The sequence below is a fragment of the Mustela erminea genome, chromosome 2 (assembly GCF_009829155.1).
Source record: "Mustela erminea isolate mMusErm1 chromosome 2, mMusErm1.Pri, whole genome shotgun sequence".
NCBI classification, from domain to species: Eukaryota; Metazoa; Chordata; class Mammalia; order Carnivora; family Mustelidae; genus Mustela; species Mustela erminea.
The window spans coordinates 94,900,776-94,927,552 of NC_045615.1; the positions used below are offsets into that span (position 1 = coordinate 94,900,776).

Sequence of the window (26,777 nt, forward strand, 5' to 3'; positions counted from 1 at the left end):
AGTTTCTTTATATTTGTAAACTTTAGCAACCAGAACTAGCACATGCTAGTTCTGTATTTTTACTGTCTTGTGTCTGGCTGGTAGTAAGTGTCCACTTAAATCCCAGAATATTCAACAGAATATAGTTTCTTTATATTTGTAAACTTTAGCAACCAGAACTAGCACATGCTAGTTCTGTATTTTTACTGTCTTGTGTCTGGCTGGTAGTAAGTGTCCACTTAAATCCCAGAATATTCAACAGAAGTGGTAAAGTGGACTTGTAAGTAGTCATCAAGGTATCTGCATGAGAGTAATAATGGGTACTATTCATTGAAAGCTTAAACAGTGATTAGCATGATGTTCAGAGGCTTTGAAAAATAATATACACTCACTCATATAATTTTTATTACAGCCGTAAGAGGAAGGTGTATTCCCATATAGTTCAGCAAGCCAAAGCATGAAGAGATTAAGTAATTTGCCCATGTTTGGTAAGTGGTGAAATTGGACTGCTACATAACCACTAAAAATCATGCTTTAAAAAAAAAAAAAAAGATTTTATTTATTTATTTGACAGACATAGATCACAAGTAGGCAGAGAGGCAGGCAGAGAGAGAGGAGGAAGCAGGTTCCCTACTGAGCAGAGAGCCCAGATCGATGGGCTCTCTACTCAGTAGAGAGCAGATCTGCCAGATCGATGCGGGGCTCGATCCCAGGACCCTGAGATCATGACCTGAGCTGAAGGCAGAGGCATTAACCCACTGAGCCACCCAGGCACCCCTAAAAATAATGCTTTAAAGATTATTTAATAACAGGGAAAATGCTCAGTAACTATTAAAAAATGGAACACAAAACTTACATGTGTATTTGCATCTCATACATAGACACTTACACAATGACAATTTATTGAATATATAAAACTGCAAGGTAAGTTTCTCAATTGTTAACTATTCCATGTAGTAATGGGTGATTTGTCTTCGCTTTTAGTATTTATTTATTTTTTTTGGAATGACAAAACTTATTAGAATAAGCATGTATCATCTTGAGAATCAGAAAAGAAGCAGTAACAAAGGTTTTTAGAAATTGTTCCAGAAGCTGTAGCAAATTTAAACAAACCGATTGCCATAAAATAGGAAGTCAAAGAGTCATCCTCTTAAAAAACAACTCAGACCTTACTGCCTTGCAGGAAGTTTCTACTAAAACTTATAAGAATCAGCTAATACCAGACTTACTTAAAATGCTCTTGCGCTTGGCTATCCAATAGAACTTTCCATGATGATGGGATGGGTACCTATTGGCAGTGCATATATAGGACATTTGAAATGTAGGTAGTATAACTGAGAAACAGAATTTAAATTTCATTAAAATTAACTTAAATTTGAATGGTCACATGTCGCTAGTGGCTACTGTGTTGGACGTTGCAGTTCTAGACTATAAAAAAATGGAGGAAAATTTGCAAATTCATTTAAAAAAGCCAGTATAACTGTAATCTGAATGTGATAAAAATGTAAATTGTGGATGAATTTCCACATATGAATATCAGGGTAAAAAATAAATAAAATAGGGCGCCTGGTTAGCTCAGTTGTTGAGCGTCTCCCTTCAGCTCAGATCATGATCCCACCATCCTGCGGTTGAGCCCCGCATTGGGCTCCCTGCTCGGCAGGGGTTCCGCTTCTCCCTCTCCCACTCTGCCTGCTTGTGCTCCATCTCTCACTGTCTCTCTCTGTCAAATAAATAAATAAAATACAGATACACTCTAGCATGTGTTAGAAGAATAATATGTATGGAAGATTAAGGATGGTCTAATATTGGGAAATCCATTAATACAATACACTCGTACTAACAGATCAAGAGAAAAAACTCAGACCACAGCTGTTGAAAAGGGATTTGTTAAAATTAAGCCTCCATTTCTGATTAAAAACTCTGAATGAAAGAAGACTAACCTGCATTTACATAATGCAAGAAAATACATATCGTGACTAGAAAACTATATGGAAAAATAACAAAATGGAGAAATGATAAAAAAAAATCCCATTAAACTCAGGATTTCTCATTAAATGTTTAATGAAGAAAAATATATTCAGTGTTACCACTATTACTTTAGTTGACTTTGGAGGTATGAGCCAATGAAATTAGATAATAGGAAAAAATAATAGGTCTAAAATTTTGAAAGAAGTAAATTATCACTAACTGTGCATATTACTAATGTAATCCTGATACACTAATATAAACATTCACAAGTACTTTGTATGGACCTAAGCTCTGCCACTGGTTCAATTACTCACACTATTAACAATTAGTTGTGTGACAGTGAGCAAGCTATTTAATCTCTTTGTTTCCTCTGTATAATGGGGACAATATTATCCTACCAAAGTGTTATTAAGACTATTAAATATGTAAATATATATAGAACTCTTAGAACATGCTTGCATATAATACTATTTAATATTACCATCAGTATTAAAATAATACTAAGACATGTTATAATCATTACAAAATTATTATGAATTATAAAATAAAGTATAAAATATATAAAGTATAATAATGTACAAAATAAAAACACAAAAGTCAAAGCCCTTCCTATATGAAAAAGGATTATTTCATTTATAATAGCAACACAATCATTAAATGCTTAGGAATAAACATATAAAAGTGTGTGATTAAATAAGAATATTAAAAAATGCTAGTAGGGGACAAAAAGAATCATTGAATAAAGGGCAAACATATACAAAGGGAGATTCAACAATATAAGTTACAAATATTCTATAAACTTAAAAAACAGATAAAAGTGACTCAAAGTTTATATAAAAATAGACATAAAAAGTGAAGGTAGAACAATAAAGGAAGGTTAGCATGAATAGATATGAGACAATATTATAGGGCCAAAGTACTCAAAATAGTATGGTACTGAAGTCTATTGAATAGATAGATTCAGAAGATACAGAAGTCTGAGGGCACAGAAATAGAACAAATTCATATTGGTATTTAATACATGCTGAATGGAGATACCGCATATGAGAGGGGGAGAAGATTAATTATTGAATAAATACCAGTTATAAAATCTGGTAGGTAGGCCATCTGAAAAAAATAATGCTGGCTTTCTACTTGATTATTTATACTAAGGTAAGTTCTCTGTAGATTAAAGAATTAATCATAAAAATTAAATAAAAAGTAGTGATGGAAATATGAGAGAATGTTTTTCTATAGTCTTGGTCTGTAGAAGATCTTATTATACAAAACTTGGGAGTTATATAAAAGGATAAATTCAGTTATGTAAAACCCCCAAATTTCTGCATGGCAAAAAGCACCACAGAAAAATCAAAGGCAATGACAAATTTGGAAGATAATATTAAATCTTATTCTTATGTCAGTTAAGTCGTTTGATTAATAATCTTCTCTTCAATTTCTTTGACTCACACACATCAGTGAGAAAATGACCAATAATTCAACCAAAAAGTGGTCAGATAATATAAGCAGGTATTCCAGGGAAAAAAAAATTCATTTTCTATTTTACTTAAAGTATTTACTTTATTTTTCTATTTTACTTACTACTTTACTGAAAAGATGTCCAACACTATTTGTGATTAGAAAAATGTGATGATTCAACCTTTTTGGCAGACTTTGGGCAGTATCTATTGTAATTTTATACATCCCCCCCCCCCCCCCCCCCCCCACCTCATTGCCCTACCTATTAAACTTCCAGAATTTACCTTAGGGGTATACTCACAGATGTGCTCAGTATCACCTGTGTTTTTTGTTGCTTTCTTTTTTTGGTCAGAGAAAACATGTTGGTAAGAGAAACTGGTTTAATAAATGTGAAATATGCAGGAAATGAAATGTTATACAGTCATTAAAAATGAGATGGTAGCTTGGATTGAGTGTAGAGATGAATAATTCCAAGAAGTGAAAAATAAAGGTACAGAGTTAAGAGTGCTACCATTTGTTTAAAAATCCGTGTTTGTAAGCACATAAAATATCCCTGGAAGAGAAGATATTCCAGGAAGATGGCTGGATAACTGAGAGACGGACACAGGAAGGCAATTACTTTTAACTGCACACCATTTTATACCTTTTGCATTTTATACCATATGCATACATTATCCATTCCAAAATTAATTCCTTCTTTTTTTACTAGTTTAGGATACTGATTAATTTTATTTATGTATTTATTTATATTAACATATAAGGTATTATTTGCCCCAGGGGTACAGGTCTGTGAATCATCAGGCTTCTTAAAACAGCTTTTACTTTTTTATCTCCTTTTCTTCTTCCATTCGCCAGAATATCCTGGCTCTTCCCACACAATGCTGCATATTACCACAATCTCAGCTCACTCCCCTTCCTCCCTTTTTTACCTGCCTAAATAAATAACTATCCACAAAATGAACAATAGGAATGTGGGACAAAGCACCTTATGTTACAGAACAATACTAGTTAAACATCAAAATGTGCATTTAGAAAGAGCTGGAAAACTATGACAAATGGTAACAATGTTTATCTTGAGTGGAGGGATACCAGGTAATTTTGGTTTTATCTTGGTATTTTCTGTGATTTCCGAGGTTTATATGGCAATATGTATTACTTTAAAATAATTTTTTAATTTTTAAAAAACTTCTTGCTACTCACCTGGTTCCTGTCCCTGGCATTTGCATATCGAAACCTCTGGATATAATAAAAGACCAGCCATGCGAGGGATATGATCATCAGGACGATGAAGGAGATGGAGACAAACACGACCGAAGTGCGGCTCACATATTTCTGCAAGTTCCGGGTTCCAATGGTGATGTACATGGTCACCGTGATGTTCCTTTCCAGCAGGCTTACTATCTCCTTCCCTTTTGGCTCAGGAATCATTATTGCCACGATGTCTTCTACACCTGTTGTGACAGGGACAAGGAGGGGGTAAGAAGGGTAAGGCGAGAAGAGAGAGAGGGAGAAAATCATAGTGAAATATCTAGACAAAGTGATGAATAGCCAAATAATGACCCTACTTCTGAGAATTCTATGCCAGACCTAACAGCCAGCTCCAATTCTAAGATCTCACAGCTAGAAAAGGAGTCAAATTCTCAACCTCCTGCAGCTACCTTGTATGTGAGAAAAGAACCTAAACTGAATTCATGACCCTTCCCACCTAGCCCAGTTTACAGTTCTCTGGGGGCACTTCACAGACCCCCAAGGAGGGGAAGAGTCACCTTCTACCCCATGGGAGAAGGGTAAGATGCCCAATTCTGTGCCTTCCCCCTCGAGACACCAGGAATCCTCAAATACAGATCTCTATCATTTCTAAGGCAGTTTTCTCCTACATTGAGTACCTAAAGTAACCCCAAATGGGTTTCTTGACAAGCTCTAATGATTTATAAACATTAACATCACGGCCTCAGAACTATTTCCTACTTATTTTATCGAATTCAACATAAACAGCTTGGGTCTCCTCATACTCAGCAAAGAGAAGATGGAGACTGCACAATTTCAAAATTGTTTTACCTCAACTTTCAAATATTCCTCCCCCCATGCCCATTATTTGACAGTCTGAAGCCAAAGCAGCAATTCTGGGGGGGTCGAAGTTACCCTTTGTCATTATCCCTAGTCTTTTTTTTAAGATTTTATTTATTTATTTGACAGAGAGGGAGAGATCACAAGTAGACAGAGAGGCAGGCAGAGAGAGAGAGAAGGAAGCAGGCTCCCTGCTGAGCAGAGAGCCCGATGCGGGGCTCCATTCCAGGACCCTGAGATCATGACCTGAGCTGAAGGCAGAGGCTTTAACCCACTGAGCCACCCAGGCGCCCCCATTGTCCCTATTCTTGATGACGCTGTGCAAGGCACAGCCTCCACGGGGAGTCTTCAGTACTGGTATGATACCAGCTCCAAAACGACCAACTCAACATGCCACCGTGGCTGATCCTTGGACTAGAATATTGATTTTAGTTTCACCAGGGTAGGTTCTCTGGTATCACCCCAGTTCACGCTCACAAAGCTCTGGGGGAGCCCTCCTTCCATATGGAAATAGCCCATGACCTGGGGTCATTGCTAATTAAAGAGAGCAAATTTGCAATTAAGATATTGCAGATTCAGGGCAAAATTAAACACCGCTGTAGCTGCTCCAAGTTGGCCTCATTCACGGCTGAGGTCAGTCTGCTGGATGGAACCAGCAGATTACCTTTGCTCAGAGGGCTGCAAGCTCTTAGAGGCTACTTAGGGCGTTCACTTGACCTTGATCTCTATGCAAGTTTGCAATTCTAAATTCCTTGCTGGTATTCCACTGAATAAAAACGTTAACAGCTAACTACATAAGAGGTATCTGTGTGTGCTACATCAATTACCTATTTTTTAAAAATTCCTAAAACTTCTGTATTGGCCCAATTGTAAAATCAGAAAGCCCAAGAGGATTTAGATTTGGCTGTTATTTCTGGGAATTACTGAGACTGATGGATTGAATTTCAATTTTGCAGAATTTACTGACAGTTTCGATGCTCCTTCTCTTTTCATGTTTACTTTGGCTAATGGCTGCTTGTGGTCTGAGGTTTTGTTGAGGGATTAAGGCTACTGACAGGTTTTGTCTCTACAGAAATACGATCTTCTGTGTATACTAGACTAGTCTGGCCTGGTGAGACTCATCCCAGTGCTGCAGCTATTTTATAGGGAGTATATTCTAGTAGTGGTAGAATAATAGTTTTTCATTTAATTTACTTCCTTATTTATATTTTTAAAACATGTCTACTCAGGACTCTAGAATTCGGTTTTTGAGGATGGGATCTCGGGGTTATTGACAAAAGACCTCGTATGCTCAGACTTGCACACGTTCCACAGTTTTCATTCCTAGTTATTATTTTTATTTACTTTTATTGAAGCACAGTGGACCTACAGTGCGGTATTAGTTTCAGATGTATGATACAGCGATCCGATAGTTCAATGCCATACATGATGCTTTGCCCACCATGAGAAGGCTTTTACATTTTTCGGTAGTCAAATTTTATGAATATAATCCCTTAGTTTCTGGTTTTGATTCTCTGCTTAGAAAGCTCTTCTTCACTCAAGAGAATAGCAAGACTCATCAAAAATTGCTTCTCAAAACACAGTTTTATGTTTTACATTTAAATCTTAACCCAAATGCGATTTAGTAACAAAACAATATTTATCGTGCTCTTACAATGTGATGGGCAGAGAGGAGACAGATAGGATGCAGTTGGTTTTTCCCCTAAATTCTCAGATAGGATTGGATCGGCTTTTGGACTTTGTTTTATAGTAAGGTTGGCCTTTCACTGAACCCATCGCAGGCTGCTTTAGTTGTGCAACTTTTAACATCTTTATTCTCTGGCGGCCTAACTGTCTTCACTCATTCTCCTCCATACAATTTTCCTACTCTCTGCTTATGCATCAAAAACCACAGAGCCTAACGGTGAAGAGTCATAGCCCAGCTCAACATTTTAAAAACAGGCAACCAGGGGCTCTTGGGTGGCTCATTGAGTTAAGCATCTGACTTTGGCTCAGGTCATGAACTCGGGGTCCTGGGATCAAGCCCGGTGGCGTCCAAGAGCTGCGCTCAGTGGAGAGTCTGTTTGTCCCTCTGCCCCTCCTCCCACTTATGCTCTCCGTCTCTCAAATAAATAAATAAAATCTTTATTTTTTAAATTTAAATTTGGTTAGCTAACATATAGTACATCATTAGTTTTTGATGTAGTGTTCAACGATTCATTAGTTGTGTATAACAAAAATAAATAAAACAGGCAACCAAATTTTGGATATCCACAAAGTTTTAAATCACTCCTCATCCATTTTTAGGGACCTGAGAAAATGCTTTCAGTTCCTGTAAGGCAAAGTTAAGTAACCATTTTAAAGCATTTAAACTTAAGTGCTTAGTCAACATTGCCCTCATTGTTCGTACTATTGGTGTACCTTCACGGTAGAAAACAGCCACTTGGAAGGAGAAACAGTAAAAGTGGCAATAGAGCACTTCTATTCATCTAGGCCTCAACTTTATTTATCTTTCTAGGGCTGATGATGGTTAAAAAAAAAAAAAATAGATGGGATTCTTGGATATTTCTCCATATGCTTTAGGCTGTGGATTACTGTGTGCGGTAAAGGGTATACATTTATCCCAACAGGAACGGTCATTAAGAGTTTAGGTATAGGGGGGCGCCTGGGTGGCTCAGTGGATTGGGCCGCTGCCTTCGGCTCAGGTCATAATCTCGGTGTCCTGGGATCGAGCCCCACATCGGGCCCTCTGCTCAGCGGGGAGCCTGCTTCCCCCTCTGTCTCTGCCTGCCTCTCTGCCTACTTGTGATCTCTCTCTCTGTCAAATAAAATAAATAAAATCTTAAAACAAAAAAAAGAATTTAGGTATAGGGACACCTGGATAGTTCAGTTGATTAAGCGGCTGCCTTTGGCTCAGTTCATGATCCTGGAGTCTCAGGACTGAGTCCCGCATCAGGCTCCCTGCTTGGCAGGGAGTCTGCTTCTCCTTCTGACTTCTCCCCTCTCATGCTCACGTTCTCTCTTGCCAAAAAAAAAAAAAAAAAAAAAAAAAAAAAAAAATATATATATATATATATATATATATATATATATACACACACACACACACACACACATAGGTTAACCAAAACCAGTATAGTGAAGTGGATCTGGACGAATCATCTGATCAGTCTTATCAATGCACAAAATTCAGGGCAAAAGCTACCACACAGGTCTCATATGTTCAAATGAGGCATGTGCACCAAAGTGAGTAATCAGATGACTCCCTGATCTCTGCTTCATTTTGAAATGCACAGCCACAGTATCAGGCCAGCAGCTTCTCCTCAGGTAAATGGTAGCGTAATTGCTTCTGCCCGTGTGTGGGTGGGAAGGAGCGAGAGAAGCAGGGGAGAGGAGGGGGAGAACGCACTGAAAGCCTGAGTGCTCTCAGAGTTACATGCTGCCCTGAGTATCTTATCTAGGACACATGGGAAGCTCTGAGACTCGGGGAAAGGGAAGTTAGCAGGTAGGCAGTTTTGCGGGGATAAAAGCTACAGAGGCTCTGCTTGGTATTTGGGAAATTCTGTGTTTACCATGATACCTATCACTCAAACATTGATTGCCTCTTTTGCAAAATTATGTCAGCCGACCATTTATTTCCCTCCCAAAGGCATTTCATACTTCTGAGTTATTATAAAATTATGGAGTATTCTGGAAAAGCTCTTCAGCCGGCGAGACAATGCGTGCCCAGCGGAGGTATGATCCAGCAGCCACACGGCAAGGGTGCTCTGGATTCTTAGCGCTCCCTTTCCCAGGACAGCATTCAATTGCCATTATCTAATTTGGTATATGCAGATAGTAAAGGATCAAAACGGAAGTGCAGGAATCTAAAAAATGTTTAATAACCAGAAAATCCATGACTTGTAAATTCAAAACCAGGTTTTTTAAACACTGCATTAAGTCAAAGCCTAGGACACCAACAGAGTGTTAGACCCTGGACAGAGCACGAGCCCCATTCCTCCCTGCGCAGCTCGGAGAGTGAGTGGTACCATCTTTCCTAGGTTCGTGTGATCAAAAATCCTTCATCAGTTCTCTGTATCCTCTACAGAGGGCCTTTCAGAATTCAGGCAATAATAAGAAAAGGCTGCAGTATTTCCCTTGGAGATATTTTCTATTTATTTACTTAATATCTTTATTTTATTTTTTTAGATTTTATTTATTATTTGACAGAGACACAGAGAGGGAACACAAGCAGGGGGAGTGGGAGAGGGAGAAGTAGGCTTCCCGCTGAGCAGAGAGCCAGATGTGGGGCTCAACCCCAGGACCCTGGGATCATGACCTGAGCCGAAGGCAGACACCTAACGGCTGAGCCACCCAGGTGCCCCACCTTTTTTTTTTTTTTTTTTTTTTAATAGCTCCTGATTATCACCTGTTCTTGTGATACAATGCATGGAAACTGATCTTAAAAACTACAAAGTATCATATAAATGTAGAGTATTCCAGCTCAGGTCATGATCTCGGGGTCCTGGGATCGAGCCCAGTGATTTAACATTAGAAAATATATTAATACTTTTTAATACATCAAAGACTGAAAGGAACAAAGTATATGATCATCTTGTGTGGCTAGCTATCCTTCAAGATCTGGTCTCTTTCTCACCTACAGTCTTAGTGTGTTAGCTAGGCACAGGCTGACCATGGAAAAACGTTAGTCCCTGTCTCACTTGCAGCTAGATGTGGCTACGTGATTAGTATTTGGCCACGGAGATGTGAATGGAGACGATGATTGCCACGGAGTATGTGCTCCCCAGACTGTCTCCCCTTTTCCCTGACTTCAGCTAGAGAGATGTGGAGCAGCCAGCTTCTTAGAGAAGGAAGCCACACATTGAGGATAGCACCCATTCTTGATTATTATTAAGAATAGTAGAAGTAAATCTCCTTAATGTGATAAAAGATCTACCAGAAGCAGCACATTGAACGGAGGACACATTAGGGGGTCCCGAATTCAAATGGTGAATAAGACCAAGAGGAGCCAACAGTTAAACTAGAAGTGGTATCTGGCATAAAGAGACATAGAAACTAGAGTGTAAATACTGGAAAGGAAGAGTGTAAGCTGTCATTATTTCAGCAAATCATATGACCATCTAGAAAAGCCAAGATAATTTAGCTTTTGAAATTAGAAGAACGTTCACTCAATACAAGATTCGAAATCCACATCAAAAATGAAGGGCTTTCTATATCCCAGTAATATCTCACCAGAAAATGTAATGGAAAAAATGATCTATGCATAACAGCAGCAGAAGTTACAAAATACCGAAGCACACATCTAAACAAACATTGGCCCCCTATGAAGAAAACCGCAAAATACAGTTTCTCTGAAAGACATAAAAAATTTCTGAAGCAGTTTTCAATTTAACCCAAGGATTATTTAGTATTAGTATTATACATTTAGTTTCCAAACATAAGTGATTTTTAAAGTTATCCATGTGTAATTATTATTTTAATATTTCATTATGGTCAAGGAACACAGGCTCTTGATATTGTTCCTTAATCATCTAATACACTTTTGGGGGTTAAATGTTCCATTTGTCTCCAGGAACACTGTATTCAAAACTATTCTTTTGGCGGGGGAGTGCCTGGGTGGCTCAGTTGTTGAGCAACTGCCTTCGGCTCAGGTCATGATCCCAGGGTGCTGGGATCGAGCCCTGAATCAGGTTCCCTGCTTGGCAGGAAGCCTGCTTCTCTCTCTCCCACTCTGCCTGCTTGTGTTCCCTCTCTCACTGTCTCTCTTTCTGCCAAATAAATAAAAATCTTAAAAACACAAACTATTCTTTGTTTGATATATACATCTCATTGATCAAGTTTATTAATTATATTCAGATTTTCCATATCTCTGCTTATTTTTATCTGCTCAATTGCCTGAAAGGGGTGTGTTAAAATGTCTCCTATAACTGTTGCTCTGTTTTTCCTCTGAAGTTCTGTCAGTCGCTGCTAGTTATTTTGAGTTTCTACGCTGAACTGCATGTACGCATTTGTGGTGGTTCTGTCTGTTTACACTACTGTTGCTGGCATAGGTCTGGGCTCATCAAGATTCTTGCTCTTTGTAACTTTTTGAAGTTATATTTGAGAATAGTCTTTGATGCTTTTAAATGTTACTTGTCTATGAGTGCTGTCAGTTAGTTTGGTAGCAAACTAGTGCCCCTTCAGCTGTGGTTTCTGTTAACAGGGAGTTAACCTCTGTCCAGAAGCCCCTGAGCCTCCTGATGTATCATCAAAAGGTCCACGGTAGCCTAACACGACATCACAATGCCTACGTCATTCACCTCGCTTCTCCTCACGCACAAATTTTATCATCTCACACTGTCAGAGAAGAAGGATGAGTACAGTACTAGAAGGTATTTTGAGAGAGAGAGAGAGAAAGAGACCACATTCACATGCTTTTTATTATGGTATAGTGTTATAATTCTTCTATTTTATTTATAGTTACTGTTGTTACTCTCTTACTGTGCCCAATTTCTAAATTAAGCTTTATTATAGTTATATATAGGAAAACACATAGTGTATATAGGTTTTGGTACTATGCACGGTTTCATGTATCCCTGGGGGATCCTAGACTATTCCCTGCAGATAAGGGGGAATTACCGTACACAAAGCCTTTCGATCTGAAATATTTCATCCCTTTCTTAGTGTCTAAAACATCTGTCTTCATACTTTATGCAAATATTGCCTTTAATATTTTTTCTCTCCCGAGATCCCTATTATCCTGGTGGCATTCATTCCATTAGCTGTATTTTTATACTTTTCCCTCTCACTCAAAAAACCTTCTATTTTGAAATGATTACAGACTAACAGTGGCAAATATAGTGCACAGAGGTCCCATGCACACATCTCCCAACTTCCCCCAGTGGTGGCATGTCACATATTACAGCACATTATCAAAACAGGAAATTCACTGGCATAATATAATTAACCAGATTACAGGACTTAGACTTCACCAGTTTGGGCATGTGCAGAGTTTTAAAAGGTCTTTGTGTAAAACTCCACAACATTTTATCACACATGTAGAGTCATTCTTATCACTGCCACAATTAAAATATTGAAATATTCCATCACCGAAAATAATTGCCTCTCCCTTTTCTTTCCCTTCCCTAACCTCTGATGTCTACTTACCTATTCTCCATCTCTAGAACTGTATCTTCTAGAATGTTATACAAATGGAATCACATAGGATGTTACACTTTGATATTAGCTTTTTTCCCCCTTACTTAGCAAAATACCCTTAACATGAATCCAAGCTGTTGCATCTATCAGTAATTCATGCCTTTTTACTGATGAATGGCATTCTATGTTATGGAATATTTAACCACAGGTTAGCTGTTCATTCATTGTTGGACATATGGGTTATATCCAGTTTGGGACTATTAAGAATAAAGCTGCTATAATCATTAGGGTAGAAATGTTTGTGTGAATCTAAGTTTTCATTTCTCTGGGATGAATGCCGAGGAGTGCTATTACTAGGTTGTATGGTAGCTGCATGTTTAGTTTTTAAAAGAAATTGCCAAATTGCTTTCCAGAGTGGCTGTATCATTTTACATTCCCACTGGCAATGCGTGAGTGACCCAGTTTCTCAGCATCCTTGCCACTACTTGGAAATACCACTATTTTTTTTTTTTTTAAATTTTATCCCTTCTAATAGGTATATAGTGGTATTTCACTGTATCTTTTATAATTTCTCTTTATCTGTTCTGGCTGACTGTAGAAGAGTCTCTTGAGCTCACCTTCTAGCTCATGAATTTGTCTTTAGTTGTATCATTTCTGTATTTTATCTCATTTATTGTGGTCTTTATTTAAACTTGAATTTTTCATACTAAATATTTCCTTAAAAAAAAAAAACCAAACCCTCTGGCTCCTTTTTTTTTTTTTAAATAGCTTCCACTGTCTGGAAGCTTCTCTTACTGAATATTTGTGGTCCATCTTTTCACTCACTCTTTCTCAACTAGTATCTGCCCACTTGGTACTTCCTTTAATACTGGTGGTTCTCCTCAGCTAGCTCATCAGCTCTGCCTGGGAGTTCCTATTTCTGTGGTGGAATCAGCTACTCTGCCCAGTCCTATTTTTCTGTGGAAAAATCAAGGTAGGGGTCCTCGTTCTGTTCTTCCAGGAGGTTAATAAGAGGTATGAATTATCTCAGGTGGCCCCAAGAACATGCAGGGCTCCTCCCATTAGTCAGGCTGCCCGTAATTCTGCAGACTGCTCTCCCTCCTTTCAGGGCCCCTAGCCCCTTCGCCTGAGGCGCTGCTGAGGTCTAGGCCCCCCCAGTCAGGAATTATCTCCCAGGTCCCTCCCATTTCCTGCCTGCAGCCTCCTTCTCAAACCTCCTTCTACAACTCTTGGAGATATGAGTCTCTCCTCAACCAAACCCCCAGTAGCTAGCTTCCATCTCTTCTTAGGATGATTCCTTTGCCTCTTGGCTTTGATTGATCCGGCTGCCTTACAGGGACACCAGTTTCTCCGCACTGTGGTGAAGGGGACAGGTGTTTTTAATTTGTATTTATTTTTATTTAACCACACGGCACATACCTCAGAGCCAGAAGACAGTCTGGTGTCTGCACTCTGCTTTTCTCCTTCTACACTATTACTCCCAGCCCCCCTTCCCATCCTCCTTTGAAAGCCACTTGTCTTGGAGATTCTCTCCACCCGCATTTCCAGTGAAGTCTCTCATGTCCTTGCCTTGTCTACCAATCTCCTCTTTATCTCTTTTATCACCCCCTTTAGCTTCTGGCTCGTAACATCCATCCTCCTCGGGCTGCCATTTTAGTATTCACATGGATAAGCCGCTCGCTACTCTGGCTTGTCGGTTGCTCGCTCTGCTCTTCCCATTCATCTTCCTCTTTCTCTAGTCCTTCTCAAGACACATATTCTTACTCTGGGCCTGGTCACTACTAGGAAACCGCACCATCTCTGAAATCCCTATTTCAAAGTGTCACTTTCCTAATGCCCCTGACTCTTCTTCTAGCTCTCTTTGCACAGGGACATCCCCACCCTAGACCCCCCCCCCACCCCCTACTATTTTCTTACTGACCATCAGCCCTCTCCTGGCTCATTTCTGTCCTTACCCATCTATCCTACTCTCAGTGTAGGTCACATGGTCCATCGTTATCAGAAATCCTCCAAAAATACTCTTAGCTACCTTCCTTTTCTATTTCTCCACAGAACGTGCCCTACAAGATGCACTATTCTATGCCTCCCCTTTATCACGTGAACACAGCTAAGAGAAAAACCTCATGAGTCATCTGTTTCCACTTCAAATTTATGATCCCTTTCCACAAATGAACACCTCACACCGCCTCTCCTACTGGGTTCTGGACTCGCTCTCCCTTTGTCCAAATGATGACCTCAGATTTTTACATCTCTCCTCAAATCTCCTGTGCCTCTTCCCACCCATATTCTCAGTTAGTGATCTTACTGCAGGAGTCACTGAGAAAAAATACCCACCAGAGGGAAATCTCTTGTCCTGTTATTAAATGAGGTAATTCACAGTAAAGCACTTAAGCACAAGGCCTGCCATACAAAAACCATGATATAGATGTCAAGCTTTATTAGAATCATTACAGTTTTACCACTGCCAAATACACAGATGGGACTGTCCCACCCCATTCTCCTCTTAGCACAATCCCCTCTACTACAAAGGCCTAATCCTGTAAGTGAAACTGTGCCCAACCAGTGACATCACTTGTCAGGTGTAGACAGGGTACACAGGAATTTTATTTCACATTTGAGGAAAGCAAATGCCCTCTTTTTCCGCTGATCTTAAACAGGAACATCTGGAAGGCTATGTTGTGGCAGTATTCTTAGTGCCCTAAAGGAAAAAGACCATGGGTAGAAATGGGACAGACAGAGGACAGTCGAAAAAATCAAGGCAGAAATAATGTTATGACATGATCTGAGCCTTGATCAAGCCAGACCTGAAGGCAGAATGCCTTTGGGTTTCACAGTTATCTTGCTAAAGACAGTTTCGTTTGAGTGTTCTGCCCTTTGCTTCCATATGACATAACCAGGTAGGGGTGGGTGTGTGTGTGTGTGTGTGTGTACAAAAGAATCCAGGTCTTCTGAATCCCAAGCCACTGTCACTGAACCTCATTATATTTCCATGTGATTTTTGGGTGGTCTATAATTTTACTTTATCTGAATTCACATTAACATTCACCCTTAGTGTTTTCATTTGTGTACATATCAGAAAAAATGTCCATATGAAAAATAATTACTACGTCTGCCTTGCATGTATGATTCCAAGACCATCCTAAGCCATGAATGAGTGGTCATTCCAAATGGCACCTGTGGGTTGTTGGCTCTTCTAATCCAGAGACAGGTTAGTGCTATCCCATACCATGTACTTTTCCTGAAACCCATGCGTGACTACACTTGTTGGGGATGGGAAAGATGTTTTCTGGAATACAGTCTTAGTCTGAACTATAAAAATAGTTTTTGGAGGATAAAAACAAATTCACAGTAGGACTAATTAAGGAGTGTGAAATTTATCATTTGGGAACCAAGCAGAAAACTTGTAGTGCAAATCAACATACGTGATTCCGCCAGAAGTCCCTCAAGCTCAAAATATTAAGGTTCATCTGAGTTGTTGGCTAAAAACTGGTTGATCTAGGTGCCGCTGCCCCCCACCCCCCGGGCTGCTTTCCTGAAAACCTGAAATATGTTAAACACTGGAGGTTACTGAAGTCCATTTTAATTATGCACCAGATCCTTTAAGTGGAGATTTACCATTATAGTCAGGCAGACGCTCAATAACAACCTACTTTCATGAGGTCAAAACATGTTTAAAGGAGACACTAACAACAGCCAATTTTATTTTCTTTGGAATGGCTCTAGTAACTTAACTCACTGATGTCAGTTCCTCAGCTATGCTTGAGATGATCAGTGAGGCACACTTTTAAAAAAATTCCTATCTTTTCCTGATTTACCAGTGTGTAGAATTTTCTATGAAACTGGGATAATTTTGCATGGGGAGTTATGAATATAATGTAAGGTATTTTATTTATAGCCCCACCTGTAGCATTTTCTTTGAACATGTTCAGTAAATCAGACTAAAAAATAACTTACTTCCAGTATTTGTGAGAATTTTAAATGACTAAAAATGGTATCATGGAGCCCAGGCTAAAATAAAACAAATCACAGAATAATCCATCTGTATAACAATTCTGTTTTTATTAGAACAGATAATCTTGCTTAAAGAAATTTCTGCTTATATAAAAAATGTTTTAAAATCCAATTCTAGCTTGGATAAAAACCAGTATACATATAAGTCTCATTAAAAAGCAAACTGATGGAATCATAGGATAGGAAAGGATGAGAGACCAAAATTCTACAGCATTTCTTCCTTCCTAGTAATCTAATAGATGAAATTAAATAGCAGAGTCATTCACCATAACTTCTAGCTGGAAGGTTTACAACATTTTTAAGCTTTAGGTTCATGATCTCTAAAACTCTAATAGCAAACCTATCTAATCGGAAGGGGTGGGTGTGGATTAAATGAAATAATGCATATAAAGAACCCAGAAATAGGGGGTGCTCAATAAATAGAAGTTATTATCACAACCCTTGTCTATCAGATAATAATTTAAAACATTCCAGACAGGGTAAACCTTGCATTGATACCACAGGAGACAGGACAGGGGTGGGAAGAGGCACACCAAATTTGGCTTCCAGCTTATACCCTCTGAATACCCCGGGGACCCCTCCAAACAGCTGGGGGCATGAAGCCAAGCTGAGCAAGTTGCCATTTCTGCAACATGAAGGGTTATCTTTTGACCTACGATTGATCAATAAAAGGAAACTCTGAGGCAGATAATCAGGGAAGTAATCATCAAAGGAAAAAAAAAACATAACTGGGTTAGCAGTTAATGGCGTATATGATATTGCTGTTAAGGTAGTGAAAAATAAAAATTGTGTACCTTTTAGTTCAAAACAGTCATATAGTCAAAGAATGCATGCATTTATGTTTTGTTTTGCTTTGAACTATGGGAAAAATCACACCAATTCTTCCCCAGTACACGATTTTTAACAATGCATGGCCAAGGACTTTGAATTACAATGAAAAAACCCCACAATGTTAAGGATCTAAGGAGTTTGTAGACATTTATAGCACACGGCTATGTGCCATTGCATAGAATTGGGAAATATATATGAAGAATTTCTTCTCACAATTCTTGCTTAATTGGCAGAAGCGACCTGGAATTCCCAATTCACTACAGAATTAGTAAACGTCTCATTCCTTGATTTATCTCGATGTTTGTTTTTAGTAATCTCCAAAGTTATCTTAGTAGTCTTTGAAAACTAAAAGTGAGAACTCTCTTTATTATAAGTCCATATTGGAAAATCCCTTTCTTAAGAGCAATTAAGGTTTACTCATTTGGTTTCTAAGAGGAAGCTGGGAATCCCCACATAGTTTTCCCTGTGGTAAGATGACATGGACCACAAATCAACAAATAATCCTAAGGTCAGTTGAAAGGCCGACTATTAATAAACAGTGAGAAAATACAGCAATAGTGAGACAGAACTTGGTGATAAGCCTTGGTGCATAGCAAATGGGCTTCTCAAGGTTCAGAGCTCAAACTCCGAAGAAGTAGAAAACACTGCATATCCCTTGGCCAGACCCACAGATTCTAGCAACAAGTTGTGATAAGCATTTGTGTGAAATACTTTCAGACTAATATGTAAATAGATAAAGTCAATAAGCCTCCTTGGTATTTATGCCTCCATTAATAGATATCAGGGCAAGTTTTATTAGGATCTCAGGTCTAGGAAGGGAAGAAGGGCTGGGCAGTTACATATGCATTTTGAAGAAGCTCCACAGATCTGAAATCTATCTCCCTGTTCTTTGCTCAATACGTTCTACACTGTAAGTTAAGGGGTGTCTATCATAGATGCTGTCCATTACTTCCTCCCCCAGTCCATACTATTTTAGTGCACATTGTTGTGACTTTCAACTGGCAGCTCTGCATTTCTTTGCCTAAATGGCTTCCCTTGCTTACCAAATATCACTCAGACTGTGTGTAGTCCAGAGAAAGGAGGAACTGCCACCACCAGAGAGCAGTCTGGAACTAATGGCTGAGGAAGTTGGCGTACAAGTACCTCAGCTACCTTCTCCCTGTGTCTGCAGAACTCTGTGGCACACTGCCACACACTTCCCAGAGCTCTCCAGTGGGATAAGGCTTTAGGGACTCTCAGTGGTAACTTGCCAAATAATACATCCCTTGCGGGCCCTTCTCCTTCCCTGTCACGTCTCCATGTCCAAACAGGTGTTTCTTGGACTCCCTTCTCAAATAAATGGCTTGTACTTGAATTCTTATTTTAAGTCTGCTTCTGGGAAAACCCATACTAAGACTGTGCCAAAACTTATTTCTCTTCCTCTCCTCCTCCTTCTTCTTCTCCTTCTTTTTTGTATAGTTCCCTGATGCTCTAAATACTTGTCTTGTGACTTGCCGACACATAGTACATAAGTATTACTCTTCAATAGGTCTACGAATGGAAAGAAAACATCAAAAGCAAAAACATGAACTTCTCCCCACTAATTTTTTAGTGGTGGCCCCTCTGGCAAATGCTATTAAAGCCACAGGGGCTTAGCCTCACTGCTGTCCAAACCCGGAGAACATAGGAGCTGGTGTCAGTCAGCCATATTTCCAGGGTTCCTTTCTCTTTAGTTCCTAACTACTTAGCTCATTATTGTTGGAAAACAATCAAGAGGCTTCTGAGACCAGGTAATGTGGACCCAGTTGGAATGTAAGGCCAGGGCTTCATTATTGTGGTGGTGGTGATGAAGCATTCGGGTTCCTGTTGATCTGATCCGCTCATTCAGAGAAATCACCAGTTTGAAGCCGACCACTGAAGAGATTTCCAGATGTAGTCAGAGCTATGAAAAGTTGCTGCAGGACGACAGAGTTCTGCCACTGGGAAACACCTAGAGACCACCTGTCAAGGCTAAGCTCCATTTTTTTTTTTTTTAAGATTTTATTTATTTATTTGAAAGAGAAAGAGATCACAAGTAGCAGAGAGGCAGGCAGAGAGAGAGGAGGAAGCAGGCTCCCCACAGAGTAGAAAGCCCAGTGCGGGGCTCGATCCCAGGACCCCGAGATCATGACCTGAGCTGAAGGTCGAGGCTTAACCCACTGAGCCACCCACGTGCCCCCTAAGCTCCATATTTGGCAAAAGAGAAAACTGAGGCCTACAGTCTTAGCCAAGACAAAAAAGGGGCCAGTAGAAGCTTATAAGTAGGCTTCAAAAAACACTTAGAAGGTGGGGTGCCTGGGTGGCACAGTTGGTTAAGCTCTGACTGCTGATTTTGGCTGAGGTCAGGATCTCGGGGTCATGAGAGTGAGCCCAGCATTGGGCTCTGTGCTCAGTGGGGAGCCTGCTTGAGGATTCTTTCTCCCTTTCCCTCTGCTCTTCTCCCCATATATGCGTACGTGCACACACACTCTAAAATAAATACATAAATATTTTTAAAAATTTAGAAAGATAAAAGTAACACTACTAACAGATGAATTATGGTCTTACAGATGGATGCTGTTATTTTGCACAAGCTAAGCTTCTGGAAGAAGCAAAAATCAGTTAAATATTTATATTGATAACGTCAACTCTTGGGCATTTATCCTGTAATACTATAAAGACTAAATGTATAAATTGAAGCACCAAGTCACAATCCTTCAACCATGTTTTTGTTTTTTTTTCTTTTCTTTTTTCCTAACCACATGAAACACAAAATCTTGAGAACTTGTTAATTATTTACCATCTGGCTTTGGAAAATACATGAAGCAAACAAATTATAAGTTACTGCCAGTGGTTAGTCTGGTTCTTGAAAGACCCAGCTAGTTGCAGGGTGTGGAACAGGGAATTAAGAGCATTTCACTTCTTGTTTAGAGACAACCTTGCCAAGGTCCTTAGACATGGGCCTGAGGTGACCGACTTACTTGTGTAAAGAGAATGTGCTAGTAACAAGTCAAGAAATATTGAATAAAATGAAATATAATTCTCAGGGTGCCTGGGTGGCTCAGTGGGTTAAGTGTCTGCCTCCAGCTCAGGTCATGATCTCAAGGTCCTGGGATCAAGCCCCGCATCAGGTTTTCTGCTCAGTGGGAAGCCTGCTTCTCCCTCTCTCTCTGCCTGCCTCTCTGCCTGCTTGTGATCTCTCTCTGTGTCAAATAAATAAATAAAAACTTAAATGCAAAAAAAAAAAAAAAAGAATTGCTCTTCCTTTGTTTTGTACCTGGTTTTTAACGTCAGTTCAAATTTTCCAAATTATAGTGAGGTCACTCTAGACAACACTACTAATGCACAGGAATTTTATCATTTATATTCATTGCTTAATACATGCCATGACGGAATTCTCAACACCAAGGATACCCATCGCCCGCTTTCCACACACGGCCTTCACAAACAATGCGGTGTTCATTACATGGTCCCAATTGTTCCCCCTTGCTTACCCTAGAAATTACTATTTGTTTTCTTCCTTGTAAACAACTGAAGTGAAACAAAATGATAGCTTTCTTCACCACATTAACAACTTTCTTCTGGAAAAATCATTTGCGGATACTAGTTTCTAGAGCCTTAAAACCATTCCGACAGATCACAGCTGTAAAACTTCATTTCCTCCCTAGAAACATACTACTCTGAATGTCAAGATTTCAAACTTAAATATGAGTTTAACGAAGGCAAAATATAGTTACATGTTTGGGTTGCTGAGCAACTGATAAAGCATCCTTCCAGAGCTGAAGCAAATAAACTTACTCTAACCGAAATTTAAGACCAATAGTTTAAAGGGAAATAGAATTAACTAAAGGGTAAATTTAAGAGCAAAGAAAAGCATAGTTGGGGTGCCTGGGTGGCCCAGTGGGTTAAACCTCTGCTTTCAGGTCGGGTCATGGTCCCAGGGTCCTGGGATCGAGCCCCACAACAGGCTCTCTGCTCAGCAGGGAGCCTGCTTCCCCAGCTCTCTCTCTCTGCCTGCCTCCCAGCCTGCTTGTGATATCTCTCTGTCAAATAAATAAATAAATTCTTTAAAAAAAAGAAAAGAAAAGAAAAGCATGGTTGAGTTTTCCCAGTGTCATGACAGAAAAATTATACCAAATATGGGAACACTGAAATCCTGTTGATACTCTTACTGTCAGATAGTCCAAATCTTAATGAGGTCCTCAAGAGCTAATTTCCTTAGAATAATGCAAAATGTCTTCTTAAAATACATCCAATAATAGTAAATGTGGTTTGTCTTGAGGAGGAAGGGCTTTTATTGATAATAAAAATTCTTTAAGTTCTCAAATTTCTTGTCCCAAAAGAACGTGCAGCAATGATCCCAACCTGAGTTCTCTTCATTTAAAATTTTAGTATACTTGGATATATTTTTATGTTCCTTATTCTCAGCTTTCAGAATCTCCCTCTCACTACAAAGAAATCTTCAGACAACATGCTCAGGATAATGCCAAAGAGCTAACCAACCAGGCACTGAGGAGAACAAGGAAGACAAAGCAGAAGGTAGGGCTGTACCTCTGGGCAGGTGTGGAGGCATAAAGTGGGCAGCTGCATGGTCAGCTGGGCCTGGGCCTTGCACCTGTGGCTGATGGCAGGGGAGGAGCTCAGTCTAACCAAGGCAGCCTGGAGAAAGGCCACAGCATGTCCACCTTTGACTCTGTGAGTGACGCTTCCCTTGACCCTCATGGGGAGGACGCGCTCAGAAAGACCCATCTCCAAGGGTGAGCTGGGCGTGTTAATGAGTAATCCTCCTTCCTCAACTCCAGGGACAGCTGTGAGAGTTGGGGTCAGTCCTGTATGAAGAGGGGGTGTGCTTTTCATTTGGAAAAAGAGGTGGGACTGAGGGGGCAGTTTCCTTCTGCGCGGGAGGCGAGGAAGGCCCTTGCAGCAGAGCACCCGAGACATCAGTCTTCCTCCTCAGGATCCACAAGAGGTAGAGAGGATGCTCCCAGGAGGGATGCCTCTTCCTGGAGGACGTCACAATCAGTCATGATGAGTGTATTAGTTTCCTCTGGCTGCTGGGACAAATCACAATGAATGTAGTGGCTTAAAACAGCACTAATTTATCCTCTTACAGTTAGAGGTCGGAAATATGAAATGGGTGTCAGTGAGCTAAGAGTAAGGTGTCAGCCGAGCTGGGCTCCTTCTAGAGCCTCCAGGGGGCCATCTGTTTCCTTGGCTTTGCCAGCTTCTAGAAGCGCTTCACCTTCTCTGGCTTGTGGCCCCATCACGCCCACCTCTACTTCATTTGACAAACCTCTTCCTCTCTGATCCTTGTGCCTCGTTATCTCAAGACCCTTAGCTCAATCGCACCTGCAGAACCCCTTTTGCCACACAAGACAACACGATCCCAGATTCCAGAGATGAGGACGTGGACATCTCTGGAGAGGGGGTGTTGTTTTGCCTATCGCAGTGACTTTGGCAGAGGGACATACTTCTGGAGAAGGCTTCCAGAAGTGTGTGACAAGAGGCAGATCTTCCCCAGTCACAGTGAAGGACTCTGATTTTCCCAGGTGCTTACATGGCTTGGAGAATGTTCTTTGTGATTTTTCCCTTCATCCTGTTGAGAAGTTGAGAAGGATATTCATTCCCTGTCTCTCCTCTCCTCCCTGCCTATTAGCTCTCAACATCCACCAGACCGCCCCAAATCCCAGCATCCGGCAGGCATTCAGCAGTGAGCAAGATGTTGGAGTGAGAATTCCAAGGAAGAGAGTGACACACACTCACTGTAAAACACTGGCCAGGAAGGATGACAGGCCCGGTCCATTCTGGTATGAAGAAAAGTTGCATGTGTGGGTGTTGTTGGCATAACAGTGATGATTTGCCTCTTAGGGCCAGAAATATCTGCCACCAGCATCGGAGAATGTAAGAGCTTTCTAAAGAATTATCACTCCATCCCCGTGCCCTCTAGACCTTCACAAGCCACGTGGAGACACACATGCTTCTGGTCCCTCCAAGAGAAGTGCGTGTGGAAAGGATAAAAACAAGAGCCAGCAGATTAGCCATGTTTGGAATGGAAATCCAAGGTCATGCCTTCTCCCAAACAGCCAAATCCTGAAAGATTATAAACAGGCTTAAGCTGTAGCCAGATTACCATCTGCCTACAGTAGGAGTCACTGGGTTGTCTTGAGGGCCAAGATCCAAATGATTGGATGAGAAGGGCTATTCCAGGACGCAGCTGATCTGCGTGTGTACCAGAACAAAAGTGCAAGCTGAAGGTATGAACAAAACTCATCAGGAGTTTATAACAAATATGGGTATCGGTTGTGGAGCTGTTGCTCCAACATGCAGGTATGTGCAAACACGCACGTGCGCACGCGCATACACACACACGCACACCCTGCTGCTAATCAAACCAAAGTCAGACGCTAATATTGTACGAGGGACCTTATGTGTGGGGGCCGGTCACACAACAGAAACCGCATATGAAGGGCATCAAGATGAAAAACACGGCCCTAGTGAGGACATCCAGGCTACGAAAAAATTGAAAAAAAGTCTTCTGTGTTCTCTGAAGACTGGCACCACTGAAGGAGAGAAATTCATTTGGCGGGAACACTAGAGTAGACGGCAGAGTAGATTTTTCACTCATGGCGGTCACCCTTCTGGTTTTCACCTGGATCATGCAGAGGCAAGTTCCCGTTCAGTCAACTAAAGGCTCTTCCACAGAGTGTTCGCACTACCTGTTAAGAGTGTGAATTAGTGGTGGGGTGCCTGGGTGGCTCAGTGGGTTAAGCCACTGCCTTCGGCTCAGGTCATGATCTCAGGGTCCTGGGATCGAGCCCCGCGTTGGGTTCTCTGCCCAGCGGGGAGTCTGTGTCCCCCTCTCTCTCTGCCTGCCTCTCTGCCTGCTTGTGATCTCTCTCTCTCTCTCTCTGTCAAATAAATAAATAAAACCTTTTAAAAAAAAAGAGTGTGAATTAGTGGAACGTAAACCTGATTTGGAACAGTTAAAACCAGTTTAAAGTCCTGCCTTATTTCACAGCTGTGTGACTTGGCCATTTAAGTCCACTGTGTCTCAGTTTCTTCACCTCTACAACGAAATAATAATAATACTTCATATAACATAATTACAATGAGAGTCTCATCATTAATTTACTAAACCTAAGAATTTATTAGTATTCTTATTACTACAACTTTGGCTACTTCAAAGGCTGATGAAAGAACAAAGTAAAAGTTTTTATCCTATTAAATGTCATAAAATTTATATGCTACTATTACAGAGAGAAGTAAATTTTGGTTTCCAGTTACAGAATCTAATTAGGGAAATGCGGTACCTACGAAAAATATTTAAAGAGAAAAACTGTCTTCAGCAAAGTGTGAGAGAGTCCTGTAGTCAATGAGATTTCCTGATTCCATGATTCCATTATGGTACAGCCCAAGAATAAAGGTGAGAAAAGCATTTGTTAGAAACACTGCAAAGGGACACCTGGATGCCTCAGTCAGTTAAATGTCTGACTCTTGATTGTGTCTCAGGTCATGATCTCAGAGTCATGAGATCAAGACCCGTGTCAGGCTCCACACTCAGTGTGGAGTCTGCTTGAGATTCTCACTCTCTTTCTCTCTGCTTCACTCTCCTCCTCTCTCTCTAAGATAAATAAATTCTGGGGCACCTGAGTGGTTCAGTTGGCTAAGCCTCTGTCTTAGGCTCAGGTCCTAATCCCAAGGTGCTGAGATGGGGCCCGGCAATGGGCTTCCTGCTTAGTGGGGAAACCTGCTTCTCCCTAACCCTCTGTGTGCTGCTCCTCCTGCTTGTGCCCTTGCTCTCTCTCTCTCTGTCAAATAAATAAAGTCTTTAAAAGAAAAGACAGAGGGCACCGGGGTGGCTCAGTGGGTTAAAGCCTCTGCCTTTGACTCAGTTCATGATCCCAGGGTCCTGGGATCAAGCCCCGCATCGGAATCTCTGCTTAGCGGGGAGCCTGCTTCCTCCTCTCTCCCTGCCTGCCTCTCCACCTACTTGTGATCTCTGTCAAATAAATAAATAAAATCTTAAAAAAAAAAAAAAAGAAAAGAAAAGAAAGAAAAAACTTCCAAGAGAAGATCTTGAATAGCAGATACGAGGCAGAAAGAAGCTGGGAGAATTCCGGACTGTGACGTTTGTGAGCCGATACAGAGATTAACATGAAGTAAATCGACATGGTTTCCCAGCTTCCAGGAAATTCCATCACATTTCAAACTCCTGTAGGACCCTCTCCTACAAACCGTGATAGGGAACACTATGATAAATCTCCACCAAAACATGAAATGTACATACCTCTTAATAGAGCACTTTCACTTTTAGGAACTTATCCTATAGATGTATATGTATATACAAATGTAAATGATATTTAGAAAGAAACTCACTCAGCCCCTAGTTTATATACGTGATAGAAACAGAATTTAAAATCTAAGAATATAATCAAAAAGGCCATCAATAGGAGACTGTGGTGCATCCACACTGAAATATTTCACAGACTCTATAAAACATAAAATATTTAATAGTTCCATTTGCACTGATTTTGAATAATTGTCAGGTGAAAAAAGGAAGTCCCGTGTGTGCAATATGCTATCATTTGTGGAAAAAGAAAAAGACCATGCGCAGTTTGCTTGTCGATGCATAGACTGCCATAGAAAGGCAGACCCTAGTAACATCAGAATAGAGGAGCGAGAGGGGAGACATGACATTCCCCTTTTGAATTCCATTTGATACACATGTGTTACCTATTCAAAAATTATCTAGTGGCCTAGTATTTTCAGAGACTCCAGAAAAATTTGCACACTATGACTTCAATTTAGTGACTGACTTCAATTTAGAACACTGAAACAGAGTGTTCCCTGAAGAGCCTCTAATTAAAATTGTTTCCAGGTAGTTAACAGTGCAAAATAAAGTGGTCCAACACAAGGTCTAGTCCAATCCCCCATGGACCTTAGTGATTACAGACTAAGTAAGACTGGACGGGGCGCCTGGGTGGCTTAGTGGGTTAAAGCCTCTGCCTTCAGCTCAGGTCAAGATTCCAGGGTCCTGGTATTGAGTCCCGTATCGCGCTCTCTGCTCAGCAGGGAGCCTGCTTCCTCCTCTCTCTCTGCCTGCTTCTCTGCCTACTTGTGATCTCTGCCTATCAAATAAATAAATTTAAAAAAAAATCATAAAAAAAAAAGACTGGACATACAGACTGCTGGAGACTGAATGGTGTCCTCCCTCCCAATTCATATATTGAAGCCCTCAGCCCTAATGTGACTGTTTAGAGAGACAGCCCCTAAGAAGATAATGAAGGTTAAATGAGCTTATAACAGTGGGACCCTAAACCTGTAGGATCCGTCTCTCCTTATAAGAGAGACAG

The 26,777-nt window shown here is 40.4% G+C and overlaps 1 protein-coding gene across 3 annotated transcripts in view; it reads right to left on the reverse strand.

Annotated features, from left to right (window-relative positions):
• The window catches only part of RNF150 (ring finger protein 150), a 306,711-nt gene that overhangs the window by 147,362 nt on the left and 132,572 nt on the right, over window positions 1–26,777 (reverse strand). For all 3 annotated transcript variants that reach the window (XM_032333473.1, XM_032333470.1, XM_032333472.1), the window contains exon 2: window positions 4,603–4,853. In XM_032333473.1, coding sequence (XP_032189364.1) covers window positions 4,603–4,853 — 251 coding nt within the window. The remainder of the gene's footprint in view (window positions 1–4,602; window positions 4,854–26,777) is intronic.